This window comes from Vespa crabro, chromosome 9 (assembly GCF_910589235.1).
Source record: "Vespa crabro chromosome 9, iyVesCrab1.2, whole genome shotgun sequence".
NCBI lineage: Eukaryota > Metazoa > Arthropoda > Insecta > Hymenoptera > Vespidae > Vespa > Vespa crabro.
Window position 1 is genome coordinate 1,837,501 of NC_060963.1, and position 20,000 is coordinate 1,857,500.

A 20,000-nucleotide genomic window follows, 5' to 3' on the forward strand; every position below is an offset into this window, starting at 1 on the left:
CGATTAACATTCTTTCTTTTTTTTTTTCTTTTTTTTTTTTTTTTTCTTTTCTTTCTAATTTATTCATTTAAACGTACGCTAAAATAATAATAATAAAAATATAAATAAGAGAGACAAATTGATTCGACTGGGTTTACCTTTTGAAATTTATTTATTTCGACGTGTCGTCGGGCTCGTTTATCGAATGGAAAAAAGAAAAAGAAAAAAAAAAAAGAAAAGAAAAAAAGAAGAAAAAAGAAAATGGAAAAAAAACCACAGAACAAAAAACGAAAAAGAAAAGAAAAGAAAAGAAAAGAAAAGAAAAAAATATAGAAGAAGAAAAAATCAAAATGACCATCGAACCATGAGACGTAATAATTCTTTTCAATTATCGACAAGAACTTTGAGAATTTGGCGATAGCGCGTCAAATCTACTTATTATCTTTTGTAAGATCGTCTTCGTTTTTAGCGTTCATTAGCACTAAGAGCATTTACGTTAGAGCACATAGAGCACATTTTCGATACCGGTTCTCTCTTTTTCTATCTATCTCTCTCTCTATATTTACCTCTATCTATCTTTCTCAACTCTCTTACGACAAAAAGCACATGACGAGATATTACGTCGTCGTATTCGTTATTTTTCCACGTCCCACGCACTTCTTCATACCTACGAAGATTTTGGATACATTGAATTTATGCTTTTTTTTTCTTTTTTTTTGTTCTTTTTTTTTTTCTTTCCTTATTTTCTTCTCAGGACAAAAAAGGAAAGAAATAAATGAAAGAGAGAAAGAAATAAATGTTATCCTCGAGCGACAGGAGTAACCTTTTTCCTAGTAAAGGAAAGTCGAGAGAAAGGAAGGGTGCCAAAATCGATTTCCGAATTATTTCGGGTCAAAGGATACACCCAATTAAGTTCTATATCTTTGTTAGTCTAGAAAAATGGAAAAAGAAATGGAGATTTGTTCTTCCGATAACATTTTGTAATTATATTTCTCTCATCTCTCTCTCTCTCTCTCTCTCTCTCTCTCTCTCTCTCTCACACGCTTTCTCTTCATTATTCGAATGACAAATTCGCGTTTGAATAATTCATTACTAATTAATGAACAAAGTGTTCAACGTGAATTTTAATTAAGATATATAATAAATTAATAAAAAAGAATAATAATAATAATAATAATAATAATAATAATAAGAGAGAACAAATATCTCCGGCGATGGGATTTCGAAAATAATAATTGAGATAAAATAAAAAAAAATAAAAAAAAGTAAAAAAATTGAAAAAATTAAAAGTAAAATAACATGGACAAGAAGTCTTTTCATTTATATATATATATATATATATATATATATATATATATATATATATTTGTGTGTTTATGTGCGTGTGTATTTTTCGAAAATCTTTTTTCGATTAAATTGAATGAATAAAATTAAAATGAAAAAAAAACAAAAAAAAAACAAAAAAAAGAGAGAGAGAGAACAAAAATCATCGTAATTCGTTTTAATACTGTTAAACAGAGAGAAAGAGAGAGAGAGAGAGAGAGAGAGAGAGAGAGAGAGAGAGAGAGAATTTCTTCGTAGTGTTACAAAGTAATTTACAAAAATTCAATGATTCATTTCTATCGATTAAAAAAAAAAAAAAAAAAAAAAATATGTATGCCTTATCATTATCTTCGTCGTTTACGTCAACTAACGATCGTAAAGATAACAAAAGCTTGACCAGGCAAGGTCGTCGGATTTTTAATTCGATTATTATCGATATATAGATATATATTTATATAAAACACAGATGATTTCAACGTGTAAGTGAAGTTTATCTTTATCTGGATGACACTTATTTTCTTTTGTTTATCTATAACAATTAGAAATCTCGATCAGATTATTATCTTTCGTTTTTATATTTTCCTTCAATTTTCTTTTCTTTTTTTTTTTTTTTTGGTTTTTCAAGACTACTTTTTGCTTCCGAAAAAAAAAATGTATATATATATAATAAAAGAGGAAGAGAGTTATAAAAATTTATCGGGTTAGGATTAAGTTCAATATAGTTAGATAAAGTACGATGAATACTTCCAATATAGTTAAACCCATTGTTTTCAAGTTGCATTAGAGATAAAGATTTATATAACGATAATAATATAATGTTAATATTCGAAGTCGATTTATCACGAACAATGATCTCTTTGTTATCCTCATTATACTTATTGAAATTTATCGTCCTCGCGTTATAATCGAATGACTTGAAACACTTAGTTTTTTTTTTTTTTTGAAAGATCTGGAACATACCCGTGAAAGCTAAAAAATTTTCCTCAAGTATTAACGATTACAATATTATAATGTTTTGATAATTTTAATAACATTTGTTATATCGTTTATGTAACAATTACTTTTTTATTATATTAATTTTTTATTATATTGTTTATAACTACAGTTTTATTTATCCGTACGAAGAATATATTTTGATTATATTTCCATAAAATGGATAAAACATAAAAATCAAAGTAAACATTGTATTAATCTCGATCGATTTTAAATGATCTATATATATATATATATATATACGGATATTATTATTTTACATTAATCACATTTATTATATTTTAATTTTGATTGGATTAAACGAAAGTTCAAGTTTCTTTGATTAATTTTAAACGATTTCGAATTATTTAATAGTCGAAAATTGTCGACGATCTTCGAATACTTTTCCTCATCCCTTGAATAAAAATTTCGAAGAGATTTTATTTATATTGTATTGTATTTTATTTCATTTTATTGTACATAACTCTCCATATGTAAGTTAATATGTGATTCGCCACAACTGTGGTCCATCCAATTGATCCCTTCGTAATAACGCGAAATTTGTTGATCGGTTGAGCCACAACGTTGAACTTAATCGACTGTACTGCTCCCCCGAGTAACATACTATACTTCTCCACCCCAAATAACGTTCAAAGTATTTGCTCGAGAGAAATCGATGAACCGAAATATATGTTTGAATCATTTCTCCTCGTTAGAGATTTCTTCATTCAGGCGTATTCAAATATTTTCTTTTCTTTTCTTTTCATTTTTTTTCTCTTTCTTTCTTTCTTTCTTTTTTTTTTTTTTATTATCAACCTCCATCGCGCAACATTTCATTATCCATTTTTTTTTTTTTTTTTTTTATATCGAGCTTTGTTTTCCTTTCATCAATGTAAAAAATGATAATTAAATTCTGAACAGCGGATATAAATTTTATTATTATTATTATTATTATTATTATTATAAGTCATTCAATTTTTGTTTAATTTTAATTAAATCAATTCAACTCTATAGTAAATATTTTATAATTTTTTTTCTTAAAACAGTATGAAAAAGCAATACATTATTCGATTCGACTGACGAATTCAATATACGTATATATATATATATATATATATATATTTTTTTTTTTTTTCTTTTCAATCAAATTTTTCTTTCAATTTTAATTCAATTTTAATTTAAGTAAATCTACTAAATTAGAAAATAATAATTATTTGTTTTTCAATATAGCGAAAAATGACAACTGAATTCGTTCAGCGTGAATTGAAATTTTTTTTCTTTCTTTTTTTTTTTTTTTTTTTTTTTTTTTTACAAATTATATCTAGATTTAACATTCGTTCTAAGAAATGATACGCATAATTGAATTTAATATAATCGAATCAGGACTTATTATTCTCTCGATGGACAGAAAATCCACATCTTCTTTCGAGAGTACTATCTAAAACAAACTATGCGAAAAGTTCAGCTACGTCGAGTTTGAATCTCTCTCTCTCTCTCTCTCTCTCTCTCTCTCTCTCTCTCTCTCTCTCTCTCTCTCTCTCTCTCTCTCTTTGTATGTCTCTAGTTCTAACTTCTAACCAAGTTGTACTCAGCATAAAACGCCAAGTGGCAAACGAGATACTTATGTTCACGTAAGTTGTTGTTGGTTGTTGTTGTATGCATACGATAGAAAGAAAAATATAAGGATAAGAAAAAAGAAAATAGAAAAAAGAAAATAGAAAAAAGAGAAAAAAAAAAAGAAATATTTTAAAGAATAATCGTTTGGTGTATATTGACGAGCGATGTAACATCGATGTTTTACTAAATGAAATAACGTGACTAGCATTTAATGTTTTCTAAATAAACGACGTATGTAACTTTTCTAACTTATCGAACGTACTCTCAAGTATATTCCAAGGAATATTTTCAAAGCTAAAGAAGTAGCTAATAGAAAGCCACTAAATAAATATAAACTGAGAATTAGTTTGTCAAATAATTAATCCAAAGACGATCTCTCTCTCTCTCTCTCTCTCTCTCTCTCTCTCTCTCTCTCTCTTTAACATAAATAACTTTTAATAGGAAAATGATGTATTACATTATAGTGATGAAACTTAAAATACCCTAAATGAATGAAAAAAAATTTCTAACCGATCGTTAAAAAGTCGATTACATTAATTCGATTACATTATTTGAACTTTTAACTATCTCAGCCTGATCCTGTAATGAATATTCAAAAATTTGTAAAAGAAAGATTAAAGAAAAGAGAAAAGAGGGAAGAGACGAAAAAAAAAAAAAAGAAAAAAAGAAAAAAAAAAGAAAAAAAGAAAAAAAAAGAAAAAAAAAGAAAGGGACAAAAATCAAACGAAACCAAACCAAATCAAAGTATCTCTCAAAAATCAGACTCAATTGATTATTTAAAATTGTCAATTGGACATATTAAATTGTCCATTGTAGATTTTAAATAGTCCATTGTAAATTGTAAATTGTAAAATAATCAAGCGAATATTTAATAACATTAAGAATATTATTATCCGTACTATTTTACAATAGCGAAGATTTTCAAAACTATCGTATAAAGAATCAACTATCAAACAATACATATGTACATATGTATGTACATATACATATATACATACAAACATACATACATACATACATACATACATACATACATACATACATACATATGTACGATGTTGTAAACGACGTAGTACCTACCAGCTGGGATATAATACTTCTGACATGTTTCTATTAAAGCAACGCGTATGTAAGGGTGAGAAGATTGAAAAGAAGGGAGGAAAAAGGAAGTAGCAAGATGAAAGAAGAAGAAAAAGAAGATGTTGGTTAAATATATATATATATATATATATATATATATATATATATATATATGCGTGTATTCTTACGAGAAAGACCATCTCCCTACTTCTATCTTTTCACTTCTTCTTCCCTCTTGATCCTCATCCCTTTACAATTTCCACCTCTTATATCTTTCCCATGTTGATGCATCTCGTTCAAATGCAATTGCATCGTTGCGGTTGCAACCACAGAGTCACAAACACGAACGTACACACATATACACATATACGTATTACTGAATCGTACTGAATCTCTCTGGAGTCCCTTCTTCTTCTTCTTTTTCTTTCTTTCTTTTTGTCTCTCTCTCTCTCTCTCTCTCTCTCTCTCTCTCTCTCTCTTTCTATCTCTATCTCTTTCCTTTCCTACTATCTTCCTATTCACGATTCTTCACGCGTAAATATAAACGGCAAACGGTTATGTACATAAATCCATAAGGCTACGTTCGAAAGAGCATAGAAATAAACGGGACTCATCCTCCCGTTAATAATCTATAACTGTTCTATCCGCCCACATAAATAAACTATTCCTCATTCGTTCTCTGATTATTATTTAATTAATATCTAGTAATCTTATCTTAATTAATATCTAATAAAATAAAGGATACAATCGAGTTCCCTTCATCTAGTCGTTCGTTCGTTCGTTCGATCCTAATTTTATCAATAAGATTTAACAATAAATAAAGAAATAAAAGGGAAAGGAAGTGAGGAAAGATAGGAAGAGAGAGAAAGAGAGAAAAAAAGAAAATAAAAAATACTTAAACCGCACAAGCAAGAAAAAACGAACGAACGAACGAATGAACAAGCAAACAAACAAACAAAAAAATAAATAAATCGAATAGACATTACAAATTTAATATTACGTATATTCATTTCGACGATTACGATGACAATTGATCCAAATAAATGGATTTTGGAAGAAAATAAAACGATTTGTGATTCTTTTATCTGAAATTTGCTCGGTGAAAGGAGAAGTAAGAGTGCGGAGGAGAAGAAAAGAAAACGACACGGGGGAAAGATAAGGAAATAAAAAAGGGGAAAAAAAAAAAAAGAGAAAAAGAGGAAAATGAGAGAAAAAGAAAATAAAAAGGAAAAAAAGGAAAAAAAGAATGAAAGAGATGCGATAACGTGTCTCGGCTTAGAGGTGAAGCCTGAGAAAAGAATTTCTGCTTCGTGAAATGTCGTGCTGATTTAGCCTCTCTCTCTCTCTCTCTCTCTCTCTCTCTCACACACACACACACACACACACACACACATATACACACATAGACACCTGTACGCTTCGTATCTTCAATATAAATCGTCGTTGTTACACGCGTGTCCGAAGCGTGTCGGTCGTACGCGCGCGTGCTTATCCAAGTAAAAGGCAAATATGACACCCTTTTCCTCTCCCACCCTTAACACTCCACATACACACACAATATATACCCATATAGCCCTACGGCGAGGTGTTTTTCAACGTAACGAGTCGACACTAACGACGACGTCGTGCTAGCCTCTAGTCAACTAAGTATCGATATCTTCGACTCGATTGTTTTATATTTTCAATCTTCTCACATAGCCACGAGAAAAAAAAAAAAAGAAAAAGAAAAAGAGAGAGAGAGGAGAGAGAGAAAGATAGAGATGAAGAGTCGTTTCTATGTTTTTTTTCTATTTCTTCATAAATATCCCATTGATTCCACGATAAGATACATCTCGAATATAGAAAATCATACACTTTAATTAATTTATATAATAAATTAATCGTTTTGTCAATCAATGATATGATGACATTTATATTTATGATATATATATATATATATATATAAGATTTAATAAAGAGACTTCAATAGATATTGAAACATTGAATTTATAAATGCATATCGTTCATCGTATCGTGATAATGATATATTATACGTAACTACGATTATAATATGCTCGAGAGAATTTTAATTCGATAAAAGAAAAAGAAAATAAATAAATGAATAGAATAAATAAAACAAGGAAAATAGATAGATAGAGAGAGAGAGAGGGGGGGGGGGGAGAGAGGAAAAAAAGGAAAAAAAGTAAAAAAAAAAAAGAAAAAAAGAATGACGACGATCATTTATAAAAATTTTCGTTTGTAAGGGAGATGAAAGGGAGAAGAAAGAAAAAAAGAAAAAGAAAAGAAAAAGAAAAAAAAAAAAAAAAGACAAAAATAGAGAGGAAGAAACGCAATTGAAGAAATCGTCTGGAATGACGACGAGAAGTCGCGACTTTTAACTATTACAGGAGAAAAGAATCGTGAATGGTCGGGCAACATTGGTGGGACAAAAGAGAGTGACTCGTTAACGGATACTGGAGTAGGAAAAGGGTTGTTGTTTAAAAACAGCCATTTCTTCTTCCCCACCATCTCTTCCTCTTCTCCTACCTCAACCACGCATCATTCCAATCTTCAGTAGCCTTTCAACGTTAGACAGAGAAAGAGAGAGACGAGAGAGAGAGAGAGAGAGAGAGAGAGACAGAGCACTTACACTCCTCTCTCCCTCCCCCTCCCCCCCTCTCTCTCCCTTTCTCTCTCTGTTATTCCCGATCTCGAGATATTAATGGCGAGCTGCGATGCAGCGCCATAAATATAACTCCGATACGCTTGTAAGGGCAAGAGTTATTTTCGCGGTCGAGAATACAGACGTCCTTTCTCTCACGAAAAAAAAAAGAAAATAATAATAATAATAATAATAATAATAATAATAATAATAAAAAAAAGAAAAAAATATAAAAAAAGAAGAGAGAGAGAGAGAGAGATCGAGGCGAACAGAGAAAAATTGGGGTGGTATGGGGGAAGAAAAAAGAAAAGAAGAAATGAAAAAAAAAAAAAGTAATACTTAGAAAAGAGAAAAATTCATTTTTACGAGATATCGCCAATATCAATTATTTCTCATATTAACGAGAAATCAAGTTATATACGTTTCTTCGTTTTCATTCAAGCAACAATCAATCTTGACGAAATTCAATGATACAAATGTGATTTGTCAGAGAATAAAATGCATTTTCATTCCTTTCCCGTCAACGATAATGCACAGATTAAATTGATTTCATTATGTCGATTGATAAAAATAATAAAAATTCCTTTTGATTTCATTCGATTGCACACATACTTATATTTATATATATATATATATATATATATATATATATATATATATATATATACACATATGTTAATATACTTAACACCCGATATCCATTGACATATATATTTATAAAAAAAAAAAAGAAAAAAAAAAAATCTCTTTCAGTTTCATTCATAGATACATTTCGAATGAAACCAAGACGAAGTTTTATATAAATATATGTATATATACATATATGCACGTATAATTGGACACAATATTAGTATCGTAAAGGAGTTCTGAGTAAAAAAAAAAAAAAGAAAAAAAAGAAAAAAGATAAAGAAAAAGCACTCACCATCTCGTCGAGACTCTTGAGATCGTTAGTAACGATCTGTGGCTGGGGACCGTAAATGAGGCAAGGTTCTTCCTGATGCATGTCGGCATATTCGTCGTCGTCGCTGTCCTCGTTCGAATTACCATTGGTTTGCGTACCGTTGGCAGCTTTGTTTTCAGCAGCGATCTCACGATCGATCTGTCTTTCCATTTGGACCAACATCGGCGCGAGCATACCAAATTTTGCACCGCGCCTCGCCACCTCGAGCATGCAGAGTATCACGTGCCTCTCGTTCTTCCGCATTATCAGATCGTCGGTCTCGAAGAGAAGACATTCGATGATACCAAGACTGTTACGGCACCAACCAATGAAATTTGAGACGTTGTCACGGGCAAAAAAGGTTCCAGCTTTTGCATTTGGTAAAAAGGCTACGTCGCTCAATTGGGACATAGGTAAAGCCAATGACGACGTTATCGAACGCGTCATCGAAATTTTTCGTGCTTGTCTACGTGCCACGTATTCAGCTGCTGACTTCCTTACGTTGTTTGCGTGCTGTAAAAAAAAGTAGACGAAAGAAGAAAAATAAAAAAGATTATAATATAGAAATAAATTAATCGAACGTAAACAAATTTTCATTGCAATTTTTTCGTTCGTTTGTATATTCGTACATATTGGAACCATTTCAAATATTTTCTACGATTGATTCGCACCAAGATTTTTCTTTTTTACCCTTCTTTTTTTTCTCTTTTTTTTTCTTTTTTTTTTTTTTTTTTTTTTTTTTTTTGACGGGCTTACACTTCAAACGATTTATGCATTAGCGTGCAGCCCAACCGATGAAATATCACGCACGAATAATTCTCGTATTATTTTCTTTTTCTTTTCTTCTTTTTTCTTTTTTTTATTTTTATTTTTATTTCGCTTTTTGTTTTTTTTTCTACTCTCAACCCTTACAAAGTAAAGGAAGAAAGTTTTTCGTCCGTGAAATCGGCTTTCAAACGAGAGACAGAGAGAGAGAGAGAGAGAGAGAGAGAGAGAGAGAGAGGCAAATATATATATATATATATATACATATATATAGCGAGAGGGAGGAGGCCATCAGAAACGACGCGAAATTAATTCGCATCCAACCGAGATAATGGGATTCCGGCGCGTTTTATTGACATCTGTGGAGGATGCATCGACATGATGAGGAGAAGGAGAGAGGGATAGAGAGAAAAAAAAAAGAAAAAAAAAAAAAAAAAAGAAAGGAAAGCGTGAAAGAATGACGCCGACGCGTCGAAGTTTTTTCGTGGATGAATAAATAACAAAAAATAAAAAAAATAAAAAAAAAAAAAGAAACAAAAAAATAAACAATGACGTAGACGTGTAAAGTGCAAGGTCGAGATTTCTTGAATTTTTTTCTTTTTTTTTTTTATTTATTTTTTTGTTCTTTTTTCTTTTTTTTTTTTTTTTTTGTTAGGATCGACCGATCAGTCTCGACGTCGACGACGAATACGAGCGAACAAACAAACAAACAAATAAACAAACAAAATAATCGTACTAGAATTATATAAGGCGTCCCGTATATTTTCTTTTTTTTTTTTTTTTCTTTTTCTCTTTTATTTACAGAACAAGCGATCAAATAGTTCTTAGACTTATTTTAAAAGATCGATTGTTCTTTCCTTTTGAAGAATTCCTTTTAAACTTGCGCGTAACGCTTAAGGCTTGTTTGTCGTTTGACAATTTGAAGACAAAAAAGAAAAAAAAAAAGAAAAAAGAAAAAAAGAAAAGCTCGCTCAAAAAGAATCTCTCAAGAGTTATAATTTGTAATTATCCGTATAATCGTATGACGAAGGAACGCTTGAACATTTCTCATTTCCTCTTTCCCTTTCTTTCCTTTTTTCTTTTTTCTTTTCTCTTTTTTTTTTTTTTTTTACCCCGAATCATTCTTCATAATCAATCGCAAAGCTTCGAAAATTGTTCTCGTGAACATCGTCTATATTAGAAAGTCATTGGCCTAATCGAAGAGAATCGAACGGTGAATTTTTCTTTTTTTTTTTTTTTTTTTTTTTTTCTCAATGATCTGACTGACCAACTGACGTACAGACGGATAAGACGGTGGACAGGATGGAGTGTGGATGGTAAGTGGGGTGGTAATGAAGAAAACGAACGTTAAAGCAGTTATTAAACGTGACGCGAGACACGAACCATTACTATTACGTTACTATTACTAATAAGTTTTACCTGGTCGTAATTTTACCGCTAGAAATAATATTGCATTTTAATTTTATTATCGTTTTAGAATTGGAGGATTTGCTCTGTTCCAAGATTTAGTTAAGCAACGGAGCAACGATTAGATCCCTGACTGTTCTTGGTAGTTTACGTATCTAATAAGAATAAAATTTACTGGATTCGCGATGGGTACGCGACGGTAACGCATTTTTAATACAACCCGTTAATAAGCGAATCGCGGCCCGTTTACGGTTCGACGTATCGTGACTAATGAAGCACGCATTTCTTCTGCACACGGCCCGAATAAAATTATATTCAACGTATGCACGTACATATATATATATATATACAATCTTCGAATGCGCGTGAATGCTCATCCGTATATAAGTGTGTGTGTGTGTGTGCGCGCGCGCGCGCGCGCGAAAACTCACACGAACGTCGATCGGATTTAAAATGAAAAATTTATTTTTATTTTGCAAAAATTCTTTACTTCTTTTATAAATTCTAATAGATACGTTCTCCGTATTATATTTATTTCCATACGTATAATTTTAACGCGACTAATTCTAATGACATTTGAAATTAAACTTCTAATATCGATAATAAAATATATCTATACGATTGTATGATATATATTTTAAAAGAATTGTCGATTAAACGGACGGACGGGAATCGATCGTGTAAAAATTTATAATATTTTATTTACAAAAGTTTCCATCACTCATTCCTTCTCTCTTGTTTTTTTTTTCCTTTTTTTCTTTTTTTTCCATTTTTCTTTCTATTTTTACTAAAATAATTTCTATACAATATATTTCATACGAGTATTAGATTATATTAGAACGAACGAACTAACGTTACGTATTACGAAAATAAATTGAAATAAAATGGAAAAGAAAAGAGAGAGAAAAGAAAATAGAAAAAGAGAGAGAGAGAGAGAGAGAGAGAGAGAGAGAGAGAGAGAGAGAGAGAGAGGTAAAAAAGAAAAGAAAAGAAAATAGAAATTCAATGCTACGAATAATTTCTACGTCCTCTCGTTGCGTTGGTTTCTAACGAGCTTGCGCTTAGAAAATCGCTCGTCGTTGGTAATTAATTATTAAAACGGCAATGCCGGAGACAGCTCGTTCTCTGTCTTTTCATTCGCGTGTTCCGACAACGACGACGGCCGACGAAGCTGTAAGAAAAAGAGAGAGTGAGAGAGTGAGAGAGAGAGAGAGAGAGAGAGAGGTGCAAAAAAGAAGAAAAAAGAAGAAAAATAGAGGAAAGAAAAGGAGGAAAGAGGAGGTGGGAAAGAGGAGAGCAACGATCCAACTTGGAGGGTTCCAACTTCTTCGTAAAACCTTTCACCAGGCACGCACGCACGCACGCACGCACGCATTCACGCACGCACACACGAAAGAAATTCTCTCTTTCTCTCTTTTTCTTTCAAGCCTTGGCTACTAACAACATGCGCGTAACACGACACACGCATACACAACGCGCGAGACGTGAATCTTCGATCAATCGTTTCGTTTTATTCTCACTCACAATACTTCATTTATTATTGTTATTATTATTATTATATATCTTTCCATCCTTTTTCACAGTTCATTTTAATTGTTCCTCCCTATTTTGGGGCTTGCTCCATTAAAATATGTATGTATAATCACAAAAAAGAAAAAAGAAAAAAAGAATGGAAAAATTGTTCTCTCTCTCTCTCTCTCTCTCTCTCTCTCTCTCTCTCTCTCTGTCTCTCTTTCGTCCTTGTCACTTTTTGAAACTTAATCAAAAACGATCGAGACTAATTAGTGATTTAATCGAGTACAAGAATCCCTCTCGGCACACATACACACACACACACACACACACACACACTCGCAGACGCACGCACGCACATATATGTACATACATAAAAAAAAGGGAGAGAGAGACCTGATATTGAATTTTATTATCGAAGGACGAAATCTCTCGATCATATATGCCGATCGATATCACCGATTGCAAGTCGGTGTGCTTTGATCCTCTCCTCGTAACCTTTAACCGTAAGAATATTATTCATATATATGCTTACGTATTTATATATATATATATATATATATATATATATATATTTATATCCATTATACGTTTACTCGTACAAGATCCACACGTTTAACGACGAAAGACGATGATCGAAATAAATGATCGATTGATGAACTCTTGGCAATGCAACCTCATATGCAAATTAATTTATTATCATCCAATGAGTGAACTCTTGGATTAATCGAAGCAACGATTCGAACGTGTTAAAACTTTTATTATATTTTTAATAATTGACTTCAATTAATTATACATTATCGCGATATATAATAACGATTGGATTGAATCATTTTTAATATAAATATTACCATATCTTATAGTATGAATTAAAGTAATTCTTTTAAAATTATATATATATATATATATATATATATATATATATATATATACATTAATTTATTTATTTTTATTTTCTTTATAAATAAAAATTTTATCGAATCCTATTTATCTTATTCTTTAAACGTTCGTGATTGGCGATTTCAATGTTCGTATTTATATATATATATATTAAATCCTTGAAAATTCGTCGGACATCGATCGTCCTGTATTCGTTATTCGAAACGCGCACGCTCGAAACATTTCGCAAAGGCGAAGCTACCGTACGTGGGATCGGGCAAAGCCGAATATTTCAAAGATTCCAATAACATCTCGGCGCCCTGATCGAGCCAGGAATGCAAGTACGTGGGCCACGAGGCGAACGGAGACCGTAGAACGGGGAGTGCAATATAGTCAACTCGCGTGCCAGTCTTCGAATGTAAGCAAAGTTCAAACAAACGCGCGTTTGCTTCTGCGCGATACGTCCATACTTATACATAACACTGTCATATACCTTTTTCTATTTAATTATTACACGAAGAAATTGATTTTTACATTTCATTAAAATATCTCTTTTGTATTTTTTATCGCATCTTAAAAATTTCTACATCTTTCTGTATGTCTCTCTCTCTCTCTCTCTCTCTCTCTTTTTCTCTCTTTCTCTCTCTTCGTTAAAATATCATTAATTTTTATCCCCATAAATTTCAAATCACAAATTTGAAAAAATTCAAATACACACTGTACATAAATATATATGAAATATTATATAATTTTTCTTTCTCTGATATTAAATCAATGCAGTAACAAATTTTCGATCGACAATGGATCATCATGAAATATCATAAATTTCTTTCGCGTTAAAATTCTTTCTTTCTTTCTTCCTACAATCTTTCTCGTACAAAATTAAATACAAATTTATTCGAAATAAACGAGAGATAAGTAGTGAAAGAATTTTATCAATCGTCAATTTATCATCTCTCAGGTTTTACCATCTCGTTATTGTTTTCGAAAGGGGGAGGGAAAGAAAAAAAAGGAAAAAAGAAGAAAGGAAAAAAAACAGAAAAGAAAAGAAAAGAAAAGAAGAGAGAAAAGGAAATAAGAGACGAAAAATCTTTTGAAGAAAGGGTGTGATGGATATGTCGGACCATGTTTCTCTCGCACGTGTAACTCATAAGGCCTATGGCCTTATGCGCGCCCTGTTTTACAGCACAGCCGGTCGGTCGTTCGGTCGGTCTATCTGTCTGTCCCTAACGCACACACTCGTAAAAAATCATACCTAACAGCATCCGGTCGTCATCATCCTATACTCTCTCTCTCTCTCTCTCTCTCTCTCTCTCTCTTCTCTTTCTCTATACAAACCCAGCTACCATCATATCGTCGCACATCCCAATGGTATAATATAGATATTAGAACACGCACGCCCGACGATTACTCTACAGAAGAGTTATCTTCGCATGAAATTATCAAACGAGACGCGAACGATCAGCGTAACAGGACCATCAAAGTCGTTCTCCATCTATCTCTCTTTCTCTCTTTCTCTCTCTCTCTCTCTTTCTCTTTCTCTCTTTCGGTCTATCTCACTGTATATCTTCACTCAATTACTATGAACGAGCGCAAGCAAAGGGGGATGGGGATGATGATGATGAAGAATTGGGGAAGGAGTAAAGGGAGAAGAGAAATTTTATTTGCCAGAAGATGAGGGCAACAGACGTTAGTCTCTCTTTATCTATTTCTCTCTTTCTCTCTTTCTCTCTCTCTCTCTCTCTCTCTCTCTCTTTCCTTTCGATCGAATACAGGATCGATCAAAAGTTCTTAGATGACTTTAAATTATCTGATTAATCTTATTTCACTTTCACGAAACTTTTTTACAATAATTTTATAACCATTAATAATTTTATAACAGAGAGAGAGAGAGAGAAAGAGAGAGAGAGAGAGAGAGAGAGAGAGAGAGAGAGAAATTGGGAGAAACGTTGAAAATTTTTTTTTACGATCTGGAAAAAAAAAGAAAAAAGAAAGAAAGAAAAAGCATGAGAAAAACAGCAGTCTCGATAAAAGAGATCGATTCATTTGTTAAAAGCATCTGAGAAGAACTTTTTCTTTTCCCTTCTTTTTTTTTTTTTTCTTCTTTTTTATCTTCAGTAATTTAGCATTAGTCATAGATTTAGCAAGTGTCGTAGATTTTTTTTTTTTTTTTTTTTTTTTTTAAGATAATACTCTGCTCCTTTTAACCCGTCCAACAGATATTTAAGTCATTCTTATCGATGAATAAAGAGAGAAAGAGAGAGGAAAAAAGAGATTAGATAATAAATCTCTTCGAGCAATCCAGAGAAGGATAGAAAGAGAGAGAGAGAGAGAGAGAGAGAGAGAGAACGGAAATGATCGCAAAAAATGTTCTCTTGTCATTTTCATTTACTTTGGAAAAAAGATGAGAGATTATATACATAGATAACTAAATATATATCTATATATCTATATACCTTTTAAGTTCTATACCCCACCCCTCACCCCCACTCATAAGAAAGATACGTTCGAAGTAAAATCGGATTGAATAATCGATGTAAAAAAAAAAAAAAAAAAAAAGAAAAAAAAAAGAAAATAAACAAAAGAAAAGAGAAAAGGCAGAAAGAGAAAAGAAAAACAAAAATAAGAATCGTATATGCGTAAGTACTTATACTAAGTTACTTACGCGGAATAAGAAATTAGATATTCTTTTCTTCTGACGTAAAAATCGATTAGGGAAGACGATCACGTAGGGTTTAGGTGCTGCCGTGCCACGCGACGTGGTTTTAAAAATTCGTCGCGATAACGTTTAATTAATTCTCTTTGAATAAAAGAGAAGAAAAAAAATAAAAAAAAAAAGAAAAGAAATAGAAAAAAGAAAGGAAGGATCAAGGGATAAAATAGAAATGTCATTGTACAAATGATTATTGTTATAAACAAAACTGCGATTTGAGAATCACTGGTAAGAAGAGAGGAAGATGAGAGTGAAAGAAAAAGAAAAAGAGAGAGATAGAGAGACAGAGACAGAGAGAGAGAAAGAGAAAGAGAGAGAGAGAGAGAGAAGTAGCGCATATGTTAATATGCTCGACAGATGAGTCGACCGACAGCAGGATGTCACATTACGTGGCCTATGACCCCCTCGAAACGTCTCTTCCAGCTACTACTACTACAACTACGAAAGAGAGACAGAGAGAGAGAGAACGAAATGGTCTTAATGAAAATGGTCGTTGCACATTCTACATTATAAATTGGTCCTTGTTAAAACCATTCCACTATATTCTCTATCTCACTCTCTCTTTCTCTTTCTCTCTTTCTCTGTGTGTGTCTCTTTGTCTCTATCTATCTCTCAACACTTTTCAACGCGCAATTATTTTTATCTTTCATTTTAATTCATCTTTGCTATCATTTCTATTAATACAACGGTACCGACCCAAACGTTCCTAACTGAACTTTTCCCAAATCTATTTCCATCCCTCTCCCTCAATCCTTCCTCTTTAAGAATTATTCTTAATATTATTGTAGTGTTTTACATAAAAAAAAGAAAAAAAGAAAAAAAAAAAAAAATACCAAGGAATTTTACAACGAAAAATTACGATGAAAAGGAAAAAGAAGAAGGAGAAAGAAATTTGTCGTTGAAAAAGAAAAGAAAAAACAAAAAAAAAAAAAAAGAAACAAAGAAAAAAAATTGTTTCGAAAAAGACAAAATCGAAATTGAAATTTTGAAGTTCTCGCAGATGATGAATTAACTTCGTTAATTCGGCAGACTTTTAGGGATTTTAATGATCGTTGAACAAAAAGAAAAAGTAAAGAGACAGAGAGAAAGGAAGAGAGAGAGAGAGAGAGAGAGAGAGGGAGAGAGAGAAAAGAGAAAAGCAACAAGGCTGGTTTATATGGAACGAAACGGAAACATTATTACGGACTTTGTTTCTATTCTGAAACCCGATAAACATTGTAATGCATTGAAATAGAAATGAAATTTAATAGCGCGATCGTTTAACGTTAAGAATCTTATCTCTGTATGGTTAGTTGTAACGAAACTGAGAGGCCGTTATCGTTAACTTAATTGACCGAACGTTATAATCGACATTCGCCCTGAAACGACAGGCCATTCGTAAAACGAGCTCTCGAGTATTACCAGTTTCGTTCATTTGTATTCTTTCTCTCTCAATCGCTCTCTATCTCTCTCTCTCTCTCTCTCTCTCTATCTATCTATCTATCTATCTATTTCTATCTCTCTATCTCTATTTATCTATCTATCTATCTCTCATTTTACTGTACCAATTCTATCTAGGCCATTATTTTACTACAACGTGACAACGCCTTTATAAGAAGAAAAGAACAGGGCATGCATGTGAACGACGATTAGAAATATATCGGATTAGAATGGATTAGAGATATATTATAGAGGGTGGCGTACGTATGTTAATACGTAACGAATTATATGTTACAAATTATTCTCCGTTTCGATGTAATCGAGAAAGAGAGAGAGAGAGAGAGAGAGAGAGGGGGGGGGAAAGGAAGAAGGAATAAAGGAAGAAAAAAACAAAAAAAAAAAGGATGGAACACGAAATTCATTAAAAACGAAAAGGTCGACCATTATTTTTTTCATCCGCATTTAATCGTGATAAAAAAAAAAAAAAAAAAAAAACAAAAATAAAATAAAATAAAATAAAATAAAAATAAAAATAAAAACAAAAAGAATAAAACAAGGGAACAAATTAACATCCCTCATCATTTATAATTGATATCAATCGTACTCGTAGTGTATTATAATTGTGCCATTCGTTGTTATTGTGAAATAACATTGTAACACGCAGATTGTTCACGATATAGGAAGAAAGATATGAAAAGAAAATAGAAAAAAAAAAGGAAGAGAAAAGGACAGAAAAGGAAGAAGAAAAAGAAAAAAGAAGAAGAATAATAACGTGACAGCGTCAGTTTTTTTTTTTTTTTTTTTCTTTTTTTTTTACATCGCAACATCAACCCTGTTCTCTATCTCTTCTTTTTTTTTTCTCGGAATATTTATTTACGTCGTGGAGAAAAATAAATAGGATAAGAGAAAAGAAAAGAAAGAAAAGAAAAAACAAAAAAAAAAAGGAAGAAAAAAGAATTCATTATATAAATAATCACAATCGATTTTGATTTGTAACGTTTATAGTTCTGTCACATAGCATAAATCATATATACATATATATACATATATATATATATATATATATATATATATATATATCATTTGTCAGGAGGGATGAATAAGCTGAAAGACACGAAAGCGATAGGATAGTACGAAAAGGAACATGAATGTACATTAATTACGAGTAGCAACGCGATATCTCCTTGCTCTCCGCTGCCATAATTGCTCTCAATTGCTTAATGGTCGCTTAACGTCGATTACTTGCTCTCCGATACCCGATGAAAATGACAGACAGAGACAGAGACAGGGAAAGAGAGACAGAGATAACCAAAGAGAGTGATATAGAGGAGAGAGAGAGAGAGAGGGGGGGGGAAATGAATAAGAGAGATAGATGAGAGGGTAAAAGAAAAGTTTGCTTTCGTCTGACTGAATTATCGTTCCTTTATCTCGAGCGTCAGGTAAATTAATAGCTAACGAATTCCAGAACGACATGGGCGATAGCAATAAACGTTTCCTAGTCACTCGCTATAATGCAACTATAGAATATTGAAAGATATGCGAGGATGAAAAAAGAAAAGAAAAGAAAAGAAAAGAAAAGAAAAGAAAAGAAAGAAAAAAAAAAAAAATAAAATAATAAAACATCCAAGAAGTGGACACCTTTCGAGATTGCGATTTTCTATCTTTATCTTGATCTTTTATTCTATTATCTGAAACTATTAATCACACATAGTCCTCAAATTGTTTCCTCTCCTCTCTATGTTATTTTCTAAATTGAAAACTAAAAGACAGTATAGACGTCTACGTCGTGCATTTAAATTCTATTGATAGAAATTTATGGGAAATTTTGCAATGACAAAATTTATGTTATTTTAACATAACGTACTTTTCCTTTATTTTATTTTTATATATATATGTAAGTTAATTAATTATGTATTTATATAATATATCCTATATCGTCTATATAATAAATTAAACTCTCTACGATTTTTTTTTTTTTTCTTTTTTAACAAACGTATAAAATTTGTTTATTGAATTTAATAAAATTAATTATTTTTCTGATAATTTGATATATCGGCGGTAAAGAAAGGATTGTCAAAAGTCAAAAGTCGAAGCGAGACTTGAATCGTTAAAAAAAAAAAAAAGAGAGAGAGAAAAAAAAGAAAAAAAAAAGAAAGAAAAAAAGGAAGAAAGTGAGAAAGAGAAAGAGAAAGAAAAAGAGAGAGAACGTCGGTCTAAAACAAACAAAATTTTTTTCGCACGAGATCATTCACCTCAAGCGAGAGACGACATGAGTACTTACACTTCGTCTCTTCTCTCTCTCTCTCTCTCTCTCTCTCTCTCTCTCTCTCTCTATCTCTCTTTATCATTCATTTTCAACTAAAATGCCGTGTACTTCCCGCGGCTAATCCGTCTCGACGCTCGTTTGAAACTAGACTTGTCACGTTTCAACAATTCGGAAGTATAACAAAGACCTTCTCTTATTACTTTTTTTCCTTTCTATCTCCTTCTCTCTCTCTTTCTCTCTCTCTCTCTCTCTCTCTCTTATTCTTTATTATTTCGACTATGAAAAAAATGTATACATCCACGATCGTCGAGAAAAAAAAGAAAATTAATATCGAGTTACTTCAATACAGGAATAAAATATAACCTTTTAAATGTAATCTCTTAAACATAATTAATTGATTAAATAATTAAATAAATTAAAAGTTTATTTTTAATTATTATTATCGATCTTTTTCTTTAGGCTATACGAAAGTATTAATTAATTAATT

General features: G+C 31.4%; 1 protein-coding gene across 6 annotated transcripts in view; it reads right to left on the reverse strand.

Moving 5' to 3' along the window:
* LOC124426569 (GAS2-like protein pickled eggs) overlaps positions 1 to 20,000 on the reverse strand; it is an 87,421-nt gene that overhangs the window by 40,815 nt on the left and 26,606 nt on the right. For all 6 annotated transcript variants that reach the window (XM_046968405.1, XM_046968404.1, XM_046968402.1 and 3 more), the window contains one exon: positions 8,535 to 9,065. In XM_046968405.1, coding sequence (XP_046824361.1) covers positions 8,535 to 9,065 — 531 coding nt within the window. The remainder of the gene's footprint in view (positions 1 to 8,534; positions 9,066 to 20,000) is intronic.